Here is a 22,974-nt window from a genome sequence, read left to right as displayed (position 1 = left end):
GTCAAAACTCTAACCGTTAACCAACGAGGAAAATAAGACACCAGGCTAAGGCCAGGTTTTATCAGAACATTTCATTTTTTCAGAGACTCAATATTTTTATTCTTTAGAGTGTGTTAAGTTAGAAATTTAAGGTGTATGTAGAATTGAGCCTTGATGGGAGGATTGGTTTCCTGGAAGCGTGGCTTGTGAAAGCTCTTGTATGTGTTTTGGCAGTACTCATCACTCTCTATGTATGTGTCATGTGCAGCAAAACTTTGATCCAGAAGTGTGTTGCACCTCCACCGAAAGGAGGGGGTCACCCAGGGGCGTGTGTCAGCCACAAGGAAAGGATCATAAGTCAGCCATGTTGACCCATCGCAGACATCGTCTGTTCTGATATTCTGAGTGAATGATGTATACAATGCGTGCAGGGTGAGGATCATGCATTCGCTTCCACAGATACCAAACCCCCTCAATTCTCAGTAATAGAATGTTGTGATGATTCTGAAAGTATAATTTATGATAGAGATAGATGCAATTTCTTTTATCTAGCAACTGCATATCCAAAGAAAGGTTGCTTGCATAAAATAAGGTTTTTAGTATTATGTGTATAATTTCTGTATTTTTCCAATTGTTTAAGGGAACCTCTTTAAAGGGTGTATCAGACACTAGGAACAAGAATCAATTTATGGGTCAAGTGTCTCCACCAACCAATGAAACCTGTGTAAAAATGTATGTTTAGTCAGATAACAATTTACAGGAAGGATCTAGCCTTAATTTTGCAGTTTTAATTTTATCATTAAACCAAGAACAGGTTCAGATTAGGCTTATGGCCTTACAAAACAGAATTGCTTTAGACTATGGGCCTCATGCAGAGAGCAGCGCAAAATGCTGTTTCGCCACTTTTCAGAGAGTTTTGCGGCTATAAAATCAGAAAGTGGCGCGAAATAGGGAAACAGAGAAAAAAGCGCCATGTTTTTTTTTTCCTTGGTAAAAGTCGCCGAGGCGGTGGCGAATCCCTACATTTTTGCAATTTTTCACGCCGCCGTATTCAGGAACCGGCGATCAGGTTCTGTGCGAGAATCTCTCCAATAAAATGGAGAGAAGTTTGTCAAGTCTGCACGCCATGATAAGTTGGCAAAACGCTTCTGCTGCCTGGCGATAGGCATGACGTATACAAATAAAGCATCTCTTGTGTTATGCCCCAGATGCTTGCATGGGGGCTCCTTATGTATCAAACTGAAATATGCACACTCGTGTCCCTGTACAGTATATGCTGCAGGCGTATGTAAAATGCAGTTTCATGAGACTTCATTACCCTGCCGGACAACCGCCAGGGTAATGAAGGGGTTAACGTAGGATGTCAGCTTTACTCTGGGTAGTTGGGGGTGGTTTACAATGTAATATTTGCAGTGTAGTTGGTGTGTTATTGAATGGTTGGGGGGTGGGCGTTTGTAAGTTAACCCTTCGCAAAAGGCAAGGACCATGATGGCGGTAACTCTTGCCGCTGGGCACCCGCAAGGCGTACACCAACATTTTCTTGTCACCTACCCCTTTCATACACATGCGAGATGCAGTGTCATCCCACACATCAGTGGCACAAAAACGAAGAAAACGATTAAAAAAATCATAAGAACAGTAATTAAAGGACAATGATGTATGTCAGCGCAAAGCGTAAGACCCGTTTATAATATATTAATAAACATAAATGATAAACCTGTGTCGGGGGGGTGCTGTTGTGTTATGCACTCTTGTGCGGGTATGCAGGCGCAACACCTCCCCCCCCCCCCCAAACCAGCAATAATGGCAACACACATATATATGTGTATGAAAATATTCCCCCCAGCAGAAGCCATGCACTATACATATGTGTACAACAAGTGCAATCAAACAAGGAGTAACACATACAGTGGGAAACGGTAACGTTTAACGCTAAAACTGCACATCAAATACAGATACCACATACTGTATGGGTTGTTCCACGATCAAGCCCATGTTCGGGTTCACCCTGCCCATGCAGCGTCCCCTGCAGCGATACTGTCACAACTATGTAAACATACAAAGTTCTGTTGCGAACGCGCCTTACACACCTTTATTCACCCGTTGTGAATCGGTTATGAACGGGTTAACACCCACCCTCTTGCACCAGTCGTGATGTAAAAAAAAATTTCCACCCTTACACCCGCATCCGTGCTCTGTAAGGACCCTAATCCATTGCCCTAAAGAGAGGGCTGCACATATAACTGTGGTGAAGAACACCCTCCCCCCTCGTCCAACATGTTAACTAACCTTATGTGCACCATCTCTACTATGTTACAATGGGTAATACATGACGTTAACATTAGTACATAAATCATATATTATATTATAAAATATTATGAGCTACTGATATTTCCAGTAAAAAATCTCAATACTCACTTCCAGTCGTGTCTTCCTCATACTGAACATGGACCAAAAATATTACAGGAAATTTGATATCAACAAAGGCAGTGAAGGTCATATGGGAACATGTTTAAAATGACAACAGTTTTTGCAGTTGGTCGTTACCACCGTCAATCATATTACCAATCTACATCTATAACTGTACATTGTCATAGTTTTAATAACACAGAGACACGAATATATGTTCATACACACACATGCTAACTCTGCCAATACATACATGTACAACGCTTACCACTTACATGGTATACTGTACATAACAAGTGGGCATAACTGTACCCGACAATACAAATCATGTCCTTTAAGAATAGGAACTGATATGTAAGAGAAAATAGTTTACAGCCAAGCACAAACATGAATATATATGTAACACATAATATGTACAGTATGTTAAGGATGTATAAACTGTATTGAGCACAAACATGTAAATAAAGTTATGTCAAACATGAAGTGCCTACCAGAATATTGACATTTCAAATCAGGTTAACTTTCTATACAGCAGTACTCAACATGAAACAAAATTTAACTATTACAACCATCCTCAAACAATTAACATAACATCAGTAACAATGTACCTGGCGTGCTTAACAATTAAGCAACCAACAACTTACAATCAGCAAAGGAACAAAGTTGCCTGTTTTAATATATGTAATTATGAACAAAGGGAAATTGGTTGAATGCAAGCAAAGCGTTAGCAGTATGACACATTTAAAACAACAAAAACTTCGTAACTATATTACTCTTTTCTTAGTGCTACACTAATGCCACAATGCTTGTGTTTGCCACCTAATTTAAAATATTTAATATCAAAAGCTATACACCACAGCACATCATTACCTGTATGTTACTGTAGCTGTACACAGAAATATATTCAGAAAGGTTTAAACCATGACATGTCACAGATTGTAAATATAACATGCAAATTAAAACACATAAACAAAATAAGTACTGCAATGCAATAATAACATTAATGTAAGGTACCATCTCTGTGCTCTACGTCATAATTTTGAAGATCATACTTAGGTATAAAAATTACAGTCACAGGACAACACAAAATATAAGTTAAGGCGATGTAAAAAATGTACTATCCTAATTCTTCTCATTCCTAGGAACATCAAATTGGATTCCATGTTCATGGGTATTAGTTGCTGTTCAATATTGTTCCGTTTTATCAGTCCGTGTTCGGTCACTCCCTTGTAGTTCTCAACATGTTTCATAATGTTCTGTGTGGTGGGTTTTGTAATGACGTCTGCGTTGTATATGGAAATATGTTACACCAATACAGTCTAGCAATACTATAATTGTGCGATATGGTTATTACTTTTTCATATGTCTTGCCTTTTTGGCCAATCTCATTGTTCTGTAAACGACAGACACCTACTTTTTCTGAGGTTATACATTACTTTAACTTGCTGTGTAATTGTTAAGAAAATGGTGTGAAATATGGCCATCAAATATACTATGTGTATGTGGAAACTAGCAATTGTGGAAATACTGCAACATGTCATCTGCATTAAGGGGTTGGATTTTGTTTCGAAAGGATCTACTGCATAGTTCTTTCAAGTACACATAGCTTATACAGTTTGTTGTGTATAGCAATGTTATTTGCGGACTACTGTTTGCCAGTTTAAAACATTTTTTTATGCATTAACCCATAATTGTCTTTGTTGTTGTCACATTTATTCAAGCATTACGCATTTCGTAAGTGTTGAGAAGATCTGCCTACAGCGTGGGTCGCACTCAATTTGCATTGCATACACAGTTAAACCAATGTTTAATGCAGAATATCACACAATAACAAACATGAAGTTTCTGTAGCATTACACATAGGCTCCAAGGTAATGAAGGATTCATTTATAAAGAAAAACTTGTACTATACTATGTATGTACATACCGGTACGGGAGGTTAAATTATGAGACTTGTGGAAGTAGGGCACCGTGTTTACAAACATACTGGCAACTTTGTGCTTGTGCCGTTAACCCTCTGTTGTGTTTACTGTATGTGTGCATGTTATCTGACAATGTGAATGACGACGGATACCGGTGACTCACAAAAGGGGGCGTCAACTGCGGGAGCTGGGTGTCCATGGAGCTCACAGCAAGTGTGAACATCTCTGTAGACCCTCTTCACGTGTAAAGGTGTACAAAAGCATTTGTCATTGCGTTTAACATGTGCAGATGTTCACGCACACAGACAGCGTAGGATGTAGCTGTGCTGCAAACAAGTAGTTTACGGTGTCCGGTTGTACTTTAGTGACGTAACACCTCATCATTGACGTGATGATTTTTTTTAACTATGTGTTTTATGGAATGCAACGGTACTGACATAATTACATACATATAGCAATAATAGCGCTATTGGGTAATCCAGACAAACACATTGAAAACTACAGAACATGGAGACATAAACACTCACAGAGCTTTCACACATTGGTTTTCGTGTGCCACACCTGTACGTTCGCATATGCAGAGCACTTTCCCATTGTTTCAATAACGCTTTAATGCTGTATGTAACATACATACGCTGTTCACTGCGTCTACAGCGATACAGGTACATTACTAGTGCACATAACAGTAAGCCTGGTAGAAATGCTGCAGGGTTATATATTACAGTTAGTAACGGCTCCATTAACTTAACGTTACATTGCATTGCCATGAGCACACATTGTAGCGTTATGTTGCACTTCACTGCTATGCATATGTTACATGTACAAAATAACACACTTTAACTTCCATATTACCACACATGTAACCACTGCAGATGCACTACTACTACTGCATTCTTGCTGCTGTGACTTTGCATTGTTATGAGCACAGTAATGAATTTGTTTGGGTCACTTCTTATGTAATTGTATGTTCGTTTTGTTGCCATACTGCGATATGCTTCAAATACATGTACAATGAAACGACATCATTAACAGTTTATTTGAAAAGCATTTGTATTGTTTTGCCATATATTTATTAAAGTTCACATGCATGAGGAGGTCTCAAACATTCTTGTGTCTTACATATCTACATGTCAAACAATAGATTTGTACTGAACAACACACGCTTACTCATATAGACAAGCGGCATGTAAAAAAAAGTAACAGCAAAATTTCAATTAAAAACAATGGAATGTTTGTAAATACAGTAGCAACGTAAACACAAGGTATGAGCATGTAAACACGCTTTTCTATTCACAAATCGACCTTTTAACCATACTTGTATGGATTGAATATGCGTTTACACATGTGCTCATAAACACTGTGCGGCAAAGTCACCAACAAAATAACAAGAAGGACACGGTGTAGCTACATTAGAAGCATATAAGCCAACATAAAATGTTGTCTTATTAAAGTATGTGGCAAAAACAGGAAGATAATGTGAACGTGTGCCTTTCGCACAGTAACATGTCCACGTGGTTCTTAAACACATGAAACACCATATAGCATCCCTGCTGGCCTACATTTTGAATAAAGCACCATGGTTTTGCTGCAGTGTACTTGTTTAAGTTAACACTGTTTCACTGCTGCTGTAACCAGCCAATAGAATGTCTACTAACTGATGAAGGTGGGGTCATGACACTTCAGTGCACAGGTGTACTAAGTAGTATTTGATTGCAGCACGTTTTTCACTTACAAATTGAGCTGTAACATGCAGGTTATAGACTTAGCATTGCAGCAATTTCTGTTGCGCCGCAGAATACTGCCTGTTATCCAAAGGAGGGTGTTAGTGAATAACTTAGAGGGAAGGAGAGCTTACAGGGAGGACGATGATGAAGCACATATGAGACATCTCATACATAATGTAAGGGGGGGACACATTGTGCACCGTACAGTTCCAAGGATTAGGCTACAACGTGAAAGAACTTATTTGGAGAACATAACAGAAGAAGAAGTTATTCAAAGATACAGACTATCTTCTGCAGCACTACATGAGTTGTACGCAGAAATAAGAACCTCTTTGGAGTCTCCAACTGAAAGGGCTCATGCCATTCCAGGGATGGTTAAAATGTTGGCAAGCATTCATTTTCTGGCGTCAGGATCATTCCAAACTACAGTCGGAGTGGTAGGAGGAATATCGCAATCTTCGTTCTGTCGTGCACTCCACAAAGTAGTGAATGCACTGTGCCGCATAGCGCCAAATCACATTCATTTCCCAAGACATGAGACCCAGTGGATAGCAGTCAGAAATGGTTTTTACAACATTGCAGGAATGCCATTAGTTCTTGGGGCAATCGATTGCACCCATATAGCTTTCAGCCCACCAAGCCTGCAGGAGCATGTGTACAGAAACAGAAAGCATTTTCATTCTCTCAATGTCCAAGTGGTCTGTGATGCTCGGATGCGGATAATGAGTGTGGTATCTAAGTTTCCTGGATCAGCACATGACTCCTCCATACTAATGAATTCCTCGGTATCTCAAGCATTTATGGATGGCAATTTCCCACATGGCTGGCTAATTGGTGAGTAATTAACAGCATTGCAAATTGATATGTAGTATACAAATTTCATTACTGTGGTAATAACACAAGAGGTTTGCTAACTTAATAGGAACCTAAAATCTACATATAAGTTTTAACTGTTCTTACATTTATTCACAGGCGACTCAGGTTACGCTGTACAACCGTGGCTGATGACACCTCTGGCCAACCCTACGTGTGTTGCAGAGACAAATTATAATGCTGCACATATTGCAACGCGTGGAGTCATTGAAAGGACATTTGGTTTACTAAAAAGTCGCTTTCGCTGCTTGGACAAAACTGGAGGCACTTTGCTATATAGTCCAACAAAGGTGGCAAAAATAGTAATAGCATGCTGTGTCCTGCATAACGTTGCAGTAAAACACAATATGTCCAACACTTTCCCTGAAAATGTCGTTGAACAAGCAGTATGTCCTGACATTATTGATGAAAATCCGTCTGCAACTGGCTCACAGACACGCAGGAATGTTATTGACTCATATTTTACAGGTGAGTTGAAAAGTACTGTGAGGATATGTTTGATGTAAGGTTTTTTAATTGTGTGTATGGTTTTTTTTTTTGGATATGTTTTCTGTAGATGTATGTCAATATATACTCTACATATTAACAGTTAAGGTTAGTTGCAACATATGTAACAGAAGGTTTGTCATGTTTTCATGCAAGTTAAAAGCCTATGTATTGCCATAAGCACACGATAACAATAACGCATGTCCCAGCAACTTGGCATATAACTGAAGTGAAAATGAAATGCTGGGAAAACCCTGGCCATAGCAAGGGTGTGCAAACATGAATATCATGAAAAATGTGTTAAATACCAAATGATAAAAAAGTGTGACAATACAACTGCAACTTTGGTTTGTGAGGCGTCTTGGCATAATCATACCACAAAAGCATGATGTTGAAAAAAAATACAACTGCAAATGATTTTATGTCTTGAACTGTGAGCAAGGTAATGTGTACATGAGCAAATTTCTTGAACTGTTGGTTGCGGGGTATAAAGCCTGTATTTTGTCCCATTCAGTTTATGACATCTAAAAGGGGAAAAAACACACAATTACCCTTCTGTCTAGTAACATAACCACACAAATTGACAATAACTATCAGGTTGTCAAACAGTAATGTATGTAGTACTAAGTTGATTTAACATTTTAATCGTTATAATTACTCGGTATATTTATGAAACCTCCTTACTCTCACTAATAGGGCCCCTTGAAGTTTTACACACACCCGTCATTGTCCTTGCCAACAAAATATACGTATTTTGCATTCATGGGTAGAAAAGGAGATACCGTTGCCATAGTAACCAGGCCGAGTGAAAAATGTTATGCACATTCCATGTGGACAGATATATGAAGAGTAACACAAAATAAATGTATGATTCAAAATGTTAACTTGCATGCCTATGTTTTGCATATACAACTTGTGTTATGTATAATATGCACACACAAAAGTCCAACATGTCAAGGATAGCATTACAAACTTTTAGATCTCCCAAAAGTCATAATTTTAGAATTGAAGTGCTGTATAGAAAACAACGTTTCCAAAAAAAATTACAGCAATTTCGGAACATCATGAATTGAAGACATGTTAAATGTAAATTGCAGTATGCATGTATGAAAGTATACATGCATTTAATTTGTTATCTAATTTGAGACATAACATTTTTGACAATACCTGCTGCAGTCATGTACATATTATAAGTTGAGTGTATACATTAATTAATAATACAAAGCAAAATAAGATGCAAAACAAAAAAATCATGTAACGTTAACATAACATGAGAACAAAGCGAAGCTTCAGTGCACACAAAAAGTCATGCACTGCATTTGTGCAGATGGGAAGAAGACAGTGTGATATGTTTCAATAATGACATGGAGCAAAGCTAAGAGGTTACAAAATGTTTCCTCACTGTTCCTTTTACAAGTGCTTTTATGTCCTCGTTACACATACATTGTTCAATAAACAGGCAAAAGTTGCTCTGTTGTGCCCTGTGCAACATTACATGTTCTTCTAGTTAATGCATTTAAAAACCTGTCCCAAACTTCATGCATTGAAACACGTTTATGTAAAGCAACAGACAAGTTTTTGCGTATCATGTACTGTTTCTGCCACCACAGGTGTTGTTACTATAAATGCCTTTTTCTGAACTTTTCAATTGTTTTGCTGCATTAAATATTTAACATTTCATTCCAACAGTGTCCTGTGACAGCAATGTTCATGCACTATTTGTAATCCTTACCTGAACTATGCTGTATTAGCATACCTAGCACATGTGTACGCTAGGTTGCAGTGTACGCTTTATTTGTAACATATCAATTATCACATACATACTCGTGGACACTTCAATGTGTCAGAACTGTACCTGGGTTGTTTACGACTGCATTCACTCGGCTTTGTTATTCATTAACGTCATTTATCCAGCCACATTTGTTTTCTACCTGTATGCATTGAGAATTTTTTTTCAGCGGTGTGTCATCGTCTGCAATTCCTGGTGTGTGAACAGAACATTAATTCTTTTCTTGAGTGTAGGACGGTACATCCTGGCATTCATATTCTGTACCAGTTTCTGACATACTTTGCAGTGCTGCTAACTCCTCCTGAAATCCATCTTCATCAGTGCTTGACAGAAGTTTCAAATAACTGGAACAGTGATAGTTAGGATAACTTGCCGCAGTGCTTTGATGACAAAGCGATGCAGGGTTATTTTACTCACTGATGTTGCTCACTGATGCATGAGTTATGTGGGTTTTAGTTATTAGTGACTGCTCACAAGTTGAAGAAAGTTTCCAGCAGCCATATTTCTCTCCAGGTCTGGCATCACTGCGAATAAAGTTATTTGAAATACATAATGTTCTCCGGTACCCATTTTCCATATACATACTTTTCTTTCGTGCAAAAAAGAATACTTTGCAGACACACACTCATATATGTCTGTAATGCTAGCTTTTCTGTCATGCTGCGATAATATGGCACATTGTAACATGCTATTATAGGTGTCCTTTGGACGTAAGACTTCTCGCGCTGATTGCTCCATTGTAATGTCTGTAAGTTCACAACACTCACAAAATGTTAAACCAATTTCCATGTTCAAATGTTTTTCAAGAGTTCTATCTCAGTGTCTTGTTCAAGGGCATAATACAAATTAGTTTATGTAGTCCAACGCAACCCCCTTACAACAGATGGTAGGCTATCTGTCTGCGAACACAACTGTTCCACAGTTATATACATGTTTGTGGCAATTTTTGCCTTTGTGTTACAGTTAAGAAAAGTTAGATACAGTGTATCCTAAAAGGTGCTACAGAAACGATAGGAAGACCCCATTGTACAATGTAATAGTTATTAGTTGTTGTATTTGGCAACTGGGCCAGCTATGGGCACCAAGGGTTGCTGTATAGGGCACTCACGGTTATGAGGAGGATTTTCTTCTGTAAAGGATCATCAGAGCAGTATCGCAGTGTTGCACCGCCAACCCCGGCGTGACTCCGGTGTCACGTGGGGCGGTCAAGTGACCGGCGGTGATCTCCTTCAGTGCTGGTAAGATGGGGGGAAAGAGAGAGGCTCTCCCGGTGTGCGCCTCAGCTATGCTCGTGTGTATGGACGGCACCGCTGCTCCCGGCGTGTGAGCGGTCTCACGCTCAGTGGTCACATGACCTGCGGTTCCTCCTCTGTGAGTGGGGTCTTCCGGCGTGCAAAGCGGCAGTAGAAGCAGGGAAGGATCTCTCAGCAAAGCCCAAGAAAGTAGCGCTGCACTGCCGCAAACACAGGGTGTAGACAGTGGTGACTACAATTCAAGTTTATTGAACAGACATGGATTGCTGATGGGTCCTCTGACGCGTTTCGGCTCGCAGGGCTTCGTCAAAGATGAAACGCGTCAGAGGACCCATCAGCAATCCATGTCTGTTCAATAAACGTGAATTTTAGTCACCACTGTCTAAACCCTGTGTTTGCGGCTGTGCAGCGCTACTTTCTTTGTCTTTGCTGAGAGATCCTTCCTTTGTGTTACAGTGCTCTATAGCAATTTGGCATACATAAGAAAGTATAACAAATATAAGCATTTAGTTGTTGTGTGTTAAAACGTGTCTTTTACAATGCGTACGTCAGATGCAATACATTTTTTTACACAGTGTATATGCAATGTCCGTCGTTGGTGCGTTGCATATTGCAGTTATAACCAGGCATTGCTGTTAACCACATATTTCATTACCAATATGAAGGTCATTTTACATGTATTTTGCACAGAAGCTTGCAGAGGTTCAGTTTGCATCGTACGTGTTTAATGTTATTCAAAGGTTTAGATAATAAACAAATGTTGTCGTTTGCTGATTCCAGTTATCACTAGTTATATGTATTTCAAATGACAGTGTGCGCGCATTTGCTATGCATAACCTGTGAGTTAACAAACTCCTCTGTTTATGTTCATTGACTGCGGAACATGTTAGAGGTTTAATTTAGTAGGCATTGTTGAACATAACTTTGATTTCCAGAAACATTAATATGCATGCCAGTGCAACAGAATATCACAGTTAATGCAAATGTTATATTTGAAAAGGGTTTATGTGCACTTTTTCGGTACGGCACAATGTGACAATAAAAGTTAATTAAAGTAAGCGACGTAACAAAGCTGTTTCTAAAATTATGTTACACGCATGTTCGTATACAATTTGGTGTCCATGAACAAGGCAAACGTGACAGGTTCCTTAGATAATACAACGGATGGCGAGTCATGACCTGTTCTGTGAGTACAGTTTGTAGTTTATGTGACAGTAGCACATAACAATGGAGTCATAGTTTGCATGACATTACACATTTGCCAATGTCTACATGCCTTCCGATGGAGCTATAAAAGTCAAAGTAAATAATTGCATTGGCATGCATATTTGGTGTAGACGTGGAGGATGTTTGAGAATATTGTCATTGTTAAATAATTCATTGTCCACAAACATGATAACAACAAAGGGTTTTATTTGAACTGTTACACACTATGTTTACATATGGTATGTGGTCAAAGCATTGCTTCCCAGTAATGCCCATCATTGTTCTTATACTTATTTGTGACCTTACATTACAGAGTTCAACATAACATCTGTATGTGGATAATTGGTTCTGAATTTCAGAGTATGTTTATTTTTGTCTACTGCTGTGATGTGAAAACCAACCGTGTTAGGCCACTTGATGAACATTTTACATACTTTGTTCCCAAAATATGTTTATTTTTCTTATGTTTTTTTTTTTTTCCCTTTCCAGGTTTGTGAGTCAAAGGTCCCACATCACTTAAGTCAGCATTACCAGTGTTGTCCATTATCCGCCCTGTGTCGTGAGCCACATCTTGCGACACCACTGTATACAAGTGTGAAGGCCCAGGCACCTCAATGTTTGTCTCAGTATTAAAAATTTTTGTATCCAGTCCTTGTGTGTTTTCATTTACAAAAATTGTGTCATGTTCTTGCACTTCAGTTCTGTCAATAATATTTTCATATGTGCCTGTAATTTGTTCTTTTTGGCAGGTTGGTACGTCAGTAATTAATTGCTCCACTTCATGGCCTTGCAAGGTGGCTACATATGTCGGTGGAACAAATGATGCTTGAAGTTGCGACCGACTGAGTTCATTGTGCATTGCTACCATTGCGAGTATCTGTGCCATTGTTTTATTCAAAGTGTCCATGTGTGTGACATGATTTTCTAAGTGGTGCCCAATTTTTACAATTTCTGTTAGTATACTTTGTTGAACCAACATAAGTTCATGATGCCGTTCTCCATGGCTTTCAAGAAGCCTTTGTTCGGCTCTGTCCATTGCTGCCAGATGCTGCAGGTGTAAGTTTGGATTGGCATCTGTAGAAGATACCGCAGGGACAACATGGAGTGGGTCGATGTTGTTTATTCCGGAACCACCAGGCACTTCATTACTTGTGGACATATTGTGTGCATCTGCAGTTTAAATAGATAGTAAAAACAATGATAAACCATGTGAGCAAGGTCATGATCAATGAAGTTTTGTCTTTCCCCCATCAGGTATGTTATGAGATAGTATGGGATAGATTTGGTAAATAACAGAAACTGTCAGATATTGAAACAGACCAAAACATTGGTATGACACCTAAAACTGTCATAACATAGTTTGGAAAGGATAACGTATGTTTTGTACATTAACTGTACACAATGATCAGTTACATGTTGGTATGCAAATTAATGTTTTAACCACTTCTGCATCTCAATAATTTATGGGTTATAGGTACATATCTGGACCATAATGAATAGTAACCTACTGATTGTCTACAATGTGCAGAAAAAGTATATCACTGTGCAAAATGCTAAATTGTTTCCCATCATTTCAAACATTGGGTCACTATTTTGATGTACAACACAAACACACTGTTGTTTTACTTTAATGGTGACACTCATGGCACTTCATTAACATTAAGAATACTTGGATAACTAACACACATTAACAATAGTATTATTGTGTGCAAAAGGAGCAATGGAAGTTAAACTACATTTATGTCTTTTACTGATTTGCCCTCACCCTCATGGACTTGCACTGTGATGGGTGATGCTGGATCTTGTAGTTCTTGCACGAATTGATCACGAATATCTGGGTCATTGTTGACAGTTTCACACTCTGGCGAGACAATGGGGAAGATATTGTAGCACATGTTAAGGTAAACAGGGCCCTTTTATAACAATGCAATACTTTTGCATGCATTTCAGTTTCCTACTGTTTTACGTGAAATAGAACACCGAGTCACAAGTTAAAGTAACCATGTAGAAACAGGTTTATGCGTTGTTTTGCAACAACATAATCACAAGCATGATACATAGATCAAATTGATCTTTATATAGGTATACAAATGTGTTGTTACTTAACCCAACGTTGACAAACACTTGTTACAGTGGCATAAATGTACACAGAAAGATATACGTGCACTGCATACACTGCAATAGTACACCAAAAATGCACTGTTGTTTTACCCATAACCACAATCTCGTTACATAGCCATATAAAATACCGTTTTACATCCCAAAACGTCTAACTGTCATGAAACATTAACATACATACACATTTATAGGAATACATGGATAACGCCACAGTACTATATGCAGACGGTTGTTTACATACTGTATAACGCTCACATGTTGCAGTTGCTGTCCTGTACTATAGGCGAACGGGATTCCCTACGTTTATGTCACGTTACATTTGTTAACCTTATATGTAAACAAAGAGACATACGTGTCCGTATTTCTTTTTTATTTGCAGAAACATTTTGAAGTGTGTAACTTAACATGTTCTGCATAAAATTAATATTTCATAAAGAAAGGAAAGTGTACATGTTTATACGTTGATTACCATACTCAATAATCAGCGTATTACATGTAACATAGATTATTTGTTTAACATGTTTTTATGAACAATGACATATTAATACAACCTTGTGTTTCAATTTCATCATAGACTCCTATATCCAAGTTCCCTTGTAATCCAGAAACTTGCACTTCAGGAATTTTAGCACTAAGCTGTTCCTCAAGGAATGTAAGCCTCAAATGGTCAGCTGGTGGTCCCCCTCCTGTTCCTGAGGCGTGCTTGTGGATGTCTTGTAATTTTTTTTTAAAATTTTTTTTAATATCGACAAATCGTTTTCTACAACACAGCATCCCTTATCTTCTTCCAGATGTCTCTTTTTACAGCTGCGGAAGTTTTACCTGTAAAGACATCTTAATTTGTAACATGCAAATGTAATTTGACACACATTACACGTACTTAAAAATTCTTTACTTATTAGCCATGCTTGACATTGATGCACATCTACGTTTTCTGCCAACATATAGCATTCATTTCTGTCCCCTTATTCTCAGAGTACAGCTTTTAACATTTACTCATACATGACAATCAGCAACAGAATGACGTGTATTTTTTCACAGTTCACAATTGCCGAGAGTTGAGTGACTATCATTGTCTTACACAATACAGACTTTCATTATCAAAACGTATATTTGGCAAGTAACTTTTATGTGTCAACACAACATTGATGTACACTGTCGCACACATCTAATTTCATGAGATAACAATGTATGCATACCTAAGAGATGCCCATACAGACGGTCATAATGCTCTATTATGCCAGTGGTGAGGACCCTGTTCTCCTCATCATTAAATTTTATATTCCTCTTTTTAACTGTTACATTATCTGAGTCAACTTCTGCAGCTCCTGACTCTGGTTCGGTTGGCTGTGAACATGACAATGCGTGCTCTACACTGCCACTTGCAACACACTCGCCTCCCATTATTGCGGGCACACTGCCACTCTGTACTCCACTCACACCCGCATCCACATTCAGCATTGCATCACTACTCATCACAGCACCGACACTTACACATCCTCCGACCATGTCCCTGTCAACCCCCCTGCTAGCTGCAACTGTAGTCCCACTCCCAAAACCACTCCCCGTAACACTCATACTCCCCCTAGCACCCCCCATCCCCCTATCACACATACTCCCCCTTCCACCCCGACTCGTCCTAACACACATACCCCCCCTAGGTCCACGACTCCCCCTAAGAAACATACTCCCCCTACCACCAATACTCCCCCTACAAGCACGAGTAACCCTAGCACGACGCGTAACCCTACCACCACGACTACCCCTCTCATTGACAACAGCTACAATGGCACTCTCAGCAGAGCCACCACTCACCCCTTCAACACCAGTCGCCACACCAGGTACAGAAACTACAGACTGCACCCTCACAACTCCTGTGACACCTAACCGTGACACGCCATTACCACAGTCAATTCCACTCATTTTTCCCCCACTATTTCTTCCTGTTATATCACTTCAATGAGTTTGTTCAGTCCCACAGGCACACAAAATGTTACTTTTGATGTAACACTGTGTGTTCAATGCAACAGTAGCTCCAAAATAGTTAAACCAAACAATTACAAATAACTGGTATATACACAGTCAAACTGATACTTTCTTACAATAGCCAACACTACTATACAGTAACACTGAAAGTCAGAGCTACAAATAGTGCGCCTAGGTCACGGAGACAGTAATTGGAATGCCAGCTGCTTCTGTCACAGCGGCGGTCTCGCGGCTCAGTTGCGCGCCAAAATACAAAAAAAAAAAATGTACAAAAGCCCCTTTACACTCGCGGTTTTTTTACAGCACTTTCAAACAGCGCGATTCGCGCCAATTACAAGCTCCCATATTCCTGCATGTGAATTCTGCCGCTTACCGTTGCTTTGTGCATACGGAGGCGAATTCTCCACATTTTATGTGTAAAATATTCAATCCGCCACTTTTTCTGATCGCTGCTCTCTGCATGAGGCCCTATGTGTTAGCTTCAAAAGGAGGGGTATGTGTCCTAATTGAGGAACAATGTTGTGTTTTTATTCCAGATCAGTGTAGCAATGTGCAGCATGAACTAGATGAAATACAAGAGATTCAAAAGAGGGTTACAAAGGGAAGTGACAGATTATCACCCTTGGGGTTAGGTGAATGGCTTAGATCACTTGGAGCAAAAACTTTTGAATGCTTGGAGGTGTGGGAGTGTTACTTGTTATATGTGTGTGTCACGTGTTGCAAAGGTATGATCCACAGGTGTGCGACCCCCTCCCCCATTCGGATGCCACTCTTTACAGATGCCAGAAAACAGCAGTACCGTGAAGAAAGAAGATGCCGACCACAGTTATTCAATTCATCAAAAGACATATTGGCCGCAGCGCCTTACGAGACTATGACAGTGAAGGGCATGCACCCTTGTCCTCTGAGTTATCCCTGGACTATCATCATGAACTTAATTCTCAAAAGCTATGTTTTAAGAATAAAAAGGAGGGAGTGACAAAGTGAGAATTTGACGTAAGGGGAGGATCTGACATAACAGCACTGGGATCTATGCAACCATTTTAAGTCAGCATCCATCTTAGGTTTTGTCTGAGTGAACGGGTTATGAGATGGACGTTTTTGAATGAGGTTTTTGCTTTCAACTTTCAAGTGAGAATAAACCAAGCAGCTAACTAAAAAACCTTGAGCAAAGTGCCAATGTTATGAAAAAGGCCAGACTGATAGGGATGGTTTCTGTATGTAGAGAAAAGGTCACCAGCTTATTAAAGTATTATTGCTGAATCATCTCATTTAGACATCCCATAATGTCATCAACTCAATGTATTCGTGTGCATAATTTGTTTACCTTTTACGCTTACGTAGTGACGACACGCAACCTTGTAGAGGGGGCGTGGGTTTAGTATTTTGTGTATAAATGAGGCCTGTATGCACCATGTCTTTGGGAGGGTTTTATTTTGAAACTCTCCTCTGCGTGTGCACCGCACAAGCAATAAACTTATTTGTCATTCTGCAAAATATAACCTCAGACTTGTGTTGTTATTTCACAGAGCTTTATCAGAAACACAGGCATACCCCGCATTAACGTACGCAATGGGACCGGAGCATGTATGTAACACAGGCATACCCCGCATTAACGTACGCAATGGGACCGGAGCATGTATGTAAAGTGAAAATGTACTTAAAGTGAAGCACGGCCTTTTCCCCACTTATCGATGCATGAACTGTACGGCAATCATCATATACGTGCATAACTGATGTAAATAACGCATGTGTATCATGCTCTATAGTCTCCCCGCTTGCGCACAGCTTCGGTACAGGTAGGGAGCCGGTATTGCTGTTCAGGACGTGCTGACAGGCGCATGCGTGAGCTGCCGTTTGCCTATTGGGCGATATGTACTTACTCGTGAGTGTACTTAAAGTGAGTGTACTTAAAGCGGGGTATGCCTGTACTGACCACACCAGCCACCTCTGAACAGGGTTTTTTAACAAGTTTTGAATGATGTGTATGTGTTTTTAATAAGTAATGACATGAATAAAACTTTATTATTTTTCTTTGGACTTAGTGGTACTACTAGGGCTATCAATTCCCTATACAGTTATATACAGGTAATTTCTCCTGTTGGATCATTGTTATCCAGAGTAATATTTTCTGGCAGAGAGTGCTTAATTTTGGGGAATCTTTTTGATCCTTCTTGGATCACCCGACAATATTGTTTTACATGCTGTTGTATATATATATATATATATATATATATATATTATATATACTAGCTGAGAGACTCGGCGTTGCCCGGGATGTAATGTTCCCGCTCCTCTCTCTCTCTTCCCCCCTCTCTCTGTTTGTCCCCCATTCACATCAATCCAGTCTCCCCCCTCCCTCCTTTACAGCTTCATGCAGTGTGTGCGCGCGCGTGCGTCAGTGAGTCTGACGCAGAAACAAAAACACACACAGACTGAGTGACTGACGCACACACAGTCAGTGTGTGCGTGTGTGTGTGCCTCAGTCAGTGTGTGTGTTTGCGTGCGTCAGTCAGTGTGTGTGTGTGTGCGTGCGACAGTCAGTGTGTGTGGGGGTGTGTGCGCGCGCGTCAGTCGGTGTGTGTGCGTGCGTGCGTCAGTCAGTGTGTGTGCGTGTGTGCGTGCGTGCGTCAGTCAGTGTGTGTGGGGGTGTGTGCGCGCGCGTCAGTCGGTGTGTGTGTGTCAGTCGGTGTGTGTGTGTCAGTCGGTGTGTGTGTGCGCAGTCAGTGTGTGTGTCAGTCAGTTAGTGTGTGCGCGCGTCAGTCAGTGTGTGTGTCAGTCAGTTAGTGTGTGCGCGCGTCAGTCAGTGTGTGCGCGCGTCAGTCAGTGTGTGCGCGCGTCAGTCAGTCAGTGTGTGTCAGTCAGTGTGTGTCAGTCAGTCAGTGTATGTCAGTCAGTCAGTCAGTGTGTGTCAGTCAGTCAGTCAGTGTGTGTCAGTCAGTCAGTGTGTGTCAGTCAGTCAGTGTGTGTCAGTCAGTGTGTGTCAGTCAGTCAGTGTGTGTCAGTCAGTCAGTGTGTGTCAGTCAGTGTGTGTGTCAGTCAGTGTGTGTGTGTGTCAGTCAGTCAATGTGTGTCAGTCAGTGTGTGTCAGTCAGTCAGTGTGTGTCAGTCAGTCAGTGTGTGTCAGTCAGTCAGTGTGTGTCAGTCAGTCAGTGTGTGTCAGTCAGTGTGTGTGTGTGTGTGAGTCAGTGTGTGTGTGTGTGTGTGTGAGTCAGTGTGTGTGTGTGTGTGAGTCAGTGTGTGTGTGTGTGTGAGTCAGTGTGTGTGTGTGTGTGTGAGTCAGTGTGTGTGTGTGTGTGAGTCAGTGTGTGTGTGTGTGTGTGAGTCAGTGTGTGTGTGTGTGAGTCAGTGTGTGTGTGTGTGTGAGTCAGTGTGTGTGTGTGTCACTGTGTCAGTGTGTGTGTGTGTCAGTCAGTGTGTGTGTGTGTCAGTCAGTGTGTGTGTGTGTGTGCGTCAGTCAGTGTGCGTGTGTGTGTGCGTCAGTCAGTGTGCGTGCGTCAGTAAGTGTGTGTGTCAGTCAGTGTGCGTGTGTGTGTGCGTCAGTCAGTGTGCGTGTGTGTGTGCGTCAGTCAGTGTGCGTGCGTCAGTAAGTGTGTGTGTCAGTCAGTGTGTGTGCGTGCGTCAGGGTGTGTGTGCATGTGGCTGTCAGGGGTTGTGTGCGTGTGGCTGCCAAGGGTTGTGTACGTGTGTCAGTCAGTGTGTGTGTATACTCGGCGTTGGCCGGAGGCGGGGCGTGAAAGGCAGGGGGAGTGAGCGCTGGGGAGGGGAGTGTGATGGGGAGGAGGAGAGGTGTGTGTATACCCGGCGTTGGCCGGAGGCAGGGGGGGGGGGCGTCAAAGGCAGGGGGGGTGTCGTCAAAGGCAGGGTCGTCAAAAGCAGGGGGAGGGTCGTCAAAGGCAGGGGGGGGTCGTCAAAGGCAGGGGGGGGGCCTCAAAGGCAGGGGGGGGCATCAAAGGCAGGGGGGGGGGGGGCGTCAAAGGCAGGGGGGGGGTCAAAGGCATGGATTCCTCCCCCTGCATTTCCTCACCTGGCAGCATGCCGCGCTCCTCGGGCTGCCACTGGTTCTCTCCCCCCTCATGGCCTCCGCCGACTCCCGGTGGCACAAAGGAGGTATTAACTCCCTGCCGCCCTCCTCCTGCTCCTCGGGGATGTTGAGCCGTAGAGAGCGTGCTCTGGGAGGTGGGGGGGAAAAAAGTGGGGGGGGGGAGAAGTAGGGAGGGGGTAGAAGTGGGGGGTGGGAAGTGGGGGGGGGTGGAAATGGGGGAGCGACACACACGCGACACCTACCTGTACTTCCGGGCGCCGCCATCTTCTCACTCGGCGCCGCGAGGGAGGAAGGGGGTCCTTCCGGGCGCCGCCATCTTAGGCGCCGCGAGGCAGCCTGTCTGTTCCCCCGCCGGGGAGGGAGGTGAGTTGGAGCGCCGGCGGGGAGGGAGAGAGGTGAGTTGGAGCGCCGAGGGGGAGAGGTGAGTTGGAGAGAGACCCGGCGTTGCCCGTGAATTAAATTTCCCGCTCCCTTCTCTCTCCCTCTTTCTCCGTTCTCCCCAGAGGGGAGGGACGAACAGTGGACAGGAGGGGGGGGACGAACAGTGGACAGGAGGGGGGGGACGAAGTGGACAGGAGGGGGGGGACGAACAGTGGACAGGAGGGGGGGACGAACAGTGGACAGGAGGGGGTGGACGAACAGTGGACAGGAGGGGGTGGACGAACAGTGGACAGGAGGGGGTGGACGAACAGTGGACAGGAGGGGGGGGACGAACAGTGGACAGGAGGGGGGGGACGAACAGTGGACAGGAGGGGGGGGACGAACAGTGGACAGGAGGGGGGGGACGAACAGTGGACAGGAGGGGGGGGACGAACAGTGGACAGGAGGGGGGGGACAAACAGTGGACAGGAGGGGGGGACAAACAGTGGACAGGAGGGGGGGACAAACAGTGGACAGGAGGGGGGAAAGTAGACAGGAGGGGGGGACGGACAGTAGACAGAGGGGGGGACAAACAGTAGACAGAGGGGGGGGACGGACAGTGGACAGGAGGGGGGGCAGTGGACAGGAAGGGGGGGCAGTGGACAGGAGGGGGGGCAGTGGACAGGAAGGGGGGGCAGTGGACAGGAGGGGGGGCAGTGGACAGGAAGGGGGGGCAGTGGACAGGAGGGGGGGCAGTGGACAGGAAGGGGGGGCAGTGGACAGGAGAGGGGGGGCAGTGGACAGGAGAGGGGGGGCAGTGGACAGGAGAGGGGGGGCAGTGGACAGGAGAGGGGGGGCAGTGGACAGGAGAGGGGGGGCAGTGGACAGGAGAGGGGGGGCAGTGGACAGGAGAGGGGGGGCAGTGGACAGGAGAGAAGGGGCAGTGGACAGGAGAGAAAGGGCAGTGGACAGGAGAGGGGGGGCAGTGGACAGGAGAGGGGGGGCAGTGGACAGGAGAGGGGGGGCAGTGGACAGGAGAGGGGGGGCAGTGGACAGGAGAGGGGGGGCAGTGGACAGGAGAGGGGGGCAGTGGACAGGAGAGGGGGGCAGTGGACAGGAGAGGGGGCTGTGTACAGGAGGGGGGGGCTGTGTACAGGAGGGGGGGCTGTGTACAGGAGGGGGGGGGGCTGTGTACAGGAGGGGGGGGGCTGTGTACAGGAGGGGGGGGCTGTGTACAGGAGGGGGGGGCAGTGGACAGGAGGGGGGGGCAGTGTCGCACACACTCAGTCACACACACACACACACACACTCACGTCTCAGTCCCGTGATGCGCCCTTTCTCAGTTCCGTGCGGCGCCGCAGGTGGGGGAGCGACACACGCGACACCTACCTGTACTTCCGGCTGCCGCCATCTTCTCACTCGGCGCCGCGAGGGAGGAAGGGGGTCCGCCATCTTACGCGCCGCGTGGCAGCCTGTTCCCCCGCCGGGGAGGGAGTGGAGCGGGAGGGAGGTGAGTGGAGCGGGAGGTGAGTGGAGCGGGAGGGAATGGAGCGGGAGGGAGGTGAGTGGAGCGGGAGGGAATGGAGCGCGAGGGAGGAAGGGGGTCCGCCATCTTACGCGCCGTGTGGCAGCCTGCCTGTTCCCCCGCCGGGGAGGGAATGGAGCGGGAGGGAGTGGTGTGTAGCGGGAGGGAGGTGAGTGGAGCGGGAGGGAGTGGAGCGGGAGGTGAGTGCGGGAGTGGAGCGGGAGGGAGTGGTGTGTAGCGGGAGGGAGGTGAGCACCGGGGAGGGGGGGAGGTGAGTGTGTGTTTTTTTTTTTTTTTTTTTGGACCTTTGGCCCGTCACTCCGCCTCAGGCCAATGAGAGGTGCGGGGGCGGGCCAAGGGACCAATGAGATTGCCGCTAGGGACGCAGACATACAGTGCTTTCAGAAATATATAGTAGATATGATAAAAAATCACTGGCACTCCAATAGAAATTCAATAATGAATAGGTGCATGTCCCATATAAATAATAAAAGTATACATTACCACATAGCAGCAAAAAGGAGAGACAGCACTCAGGTGAATGGAAATAAATGTATTAAATACAGCACATAACTCCAACGTTTCGATCCCACAGGGGGATCTTCCTCAGGGTGGTGCAACAGACACAGGACAGTGAGTGACTTATGTACCCCAACACCCAAGTGACATAAACATCTCCACATCATCAGAAAGCATCATCACCGGGCGACAAAACAGCTGTGCATAATACAATTTAATTAGATCATGCTCCAACTCCATGTCTGTACTCCTATTGGGGAATCCAAGTCACATGATCAAACCCAAGCTGTCAGTGTGATTGCATGTAAACAACCTGATGCTGCATCAGCAGGCCCGGTTGTCAAGGCAACCACATGTGTGCTCAACTCTTTAAAGGCAGCAGACACCGGTGGTTGTCATGTGTACTGCACGTGTATAGATACACCACTGCAAATGTGTATGTGCTGTAGCAGTGATGAATTTACTTCTAAGCAGCACCTAGGAATAACAGATACTGGCATGCGTATATCGGTACAATCCTATGGCAGATGGAACCCGCTGTAATCCCAGTCGGGTAACCCATAATACACCTGTCGGCGTCACATGCTGCATGGATATACATAGGTTGCTAGTTAACCCCTAGTATACCAGTACTGCTGAAGGCACAAAGTGCGATCAAATAAAGGGACATGCTGTCTGTAGAACTACATAAATATACAATATACGGACCTGCAAAAATGTGGAATAAAGAACACCCAATACACAGTGAGGGTAAAGTGAAGAGAACCGGGAGGGGAAAAT

At 43.6% G+C, this 22,974-nt stretch overlaps 1 protein-coding gene across 4 annotated transcripts in view; it reads right to left on the bottom strand.

Moving 5' to 3' along the window:
- Nucleotides 1-11,831: 11,831 nt before the first annotated feature.
- The window catches only part of LOC142486508 (uncharacterized), a 13,001-nt gene continuing 1,858 nt past the window's right edge, over nucleotides 11,832-22,974 (bottom strand). For 2 of the 4 annotated variants that reach the window (XM_075585088.1, XM_075585087.1), the window contains exons 2-4: nucleotides 14,311-14,581; nucleotides 13,407-13,502; nucleotides 11,832-12,811 (exon numbers count right to left, since the gene is read on the bottom strand). In XM_075585088.1, coding sequence (XP_075441203.1) covers nucleotides 12,018-12,811; nucleotides 13,407-13,502; nucleotides 14,311-14,533 — 1,113 coding nt within the window. In that variant the 5' untranslated portion in view covers nucleotides 14,534-14,581 and the 3' untranslated portion in view covers nucleotides 11,832-12,017. Of the gene's footprint in view, nucleotides 12,812-13,406; nucleotides 13,503-14,310; nucleotides 14,582-19,772; nucleotides 19,937-22,179; nucleotides 22,454-22,974 lie in introns of those variants that run through there. The other 2 variants (XM_075585085.1, XM_075585086.1) reach the window with 2 other exon arrangements.

Source organism: Ascaphus truei, unplaced genomic scaffold, assembly GCF_040206685.1.
Source record: "Ascaphus truei isolate aAscTru1 unplaced genomic scaffold, aAscTru1.hap1 HAP1_SCAFFOLD_924, whole genome shotgun sequence".
NCBI lineage: Eukaryota > Metazoa > Chordata > Amphibia > Anura > Ascaphidae > Ascaphus > Ascaphus truei.
This window is presented reverse-complemented; position numbering and strand designations above follow the sequence as displayed.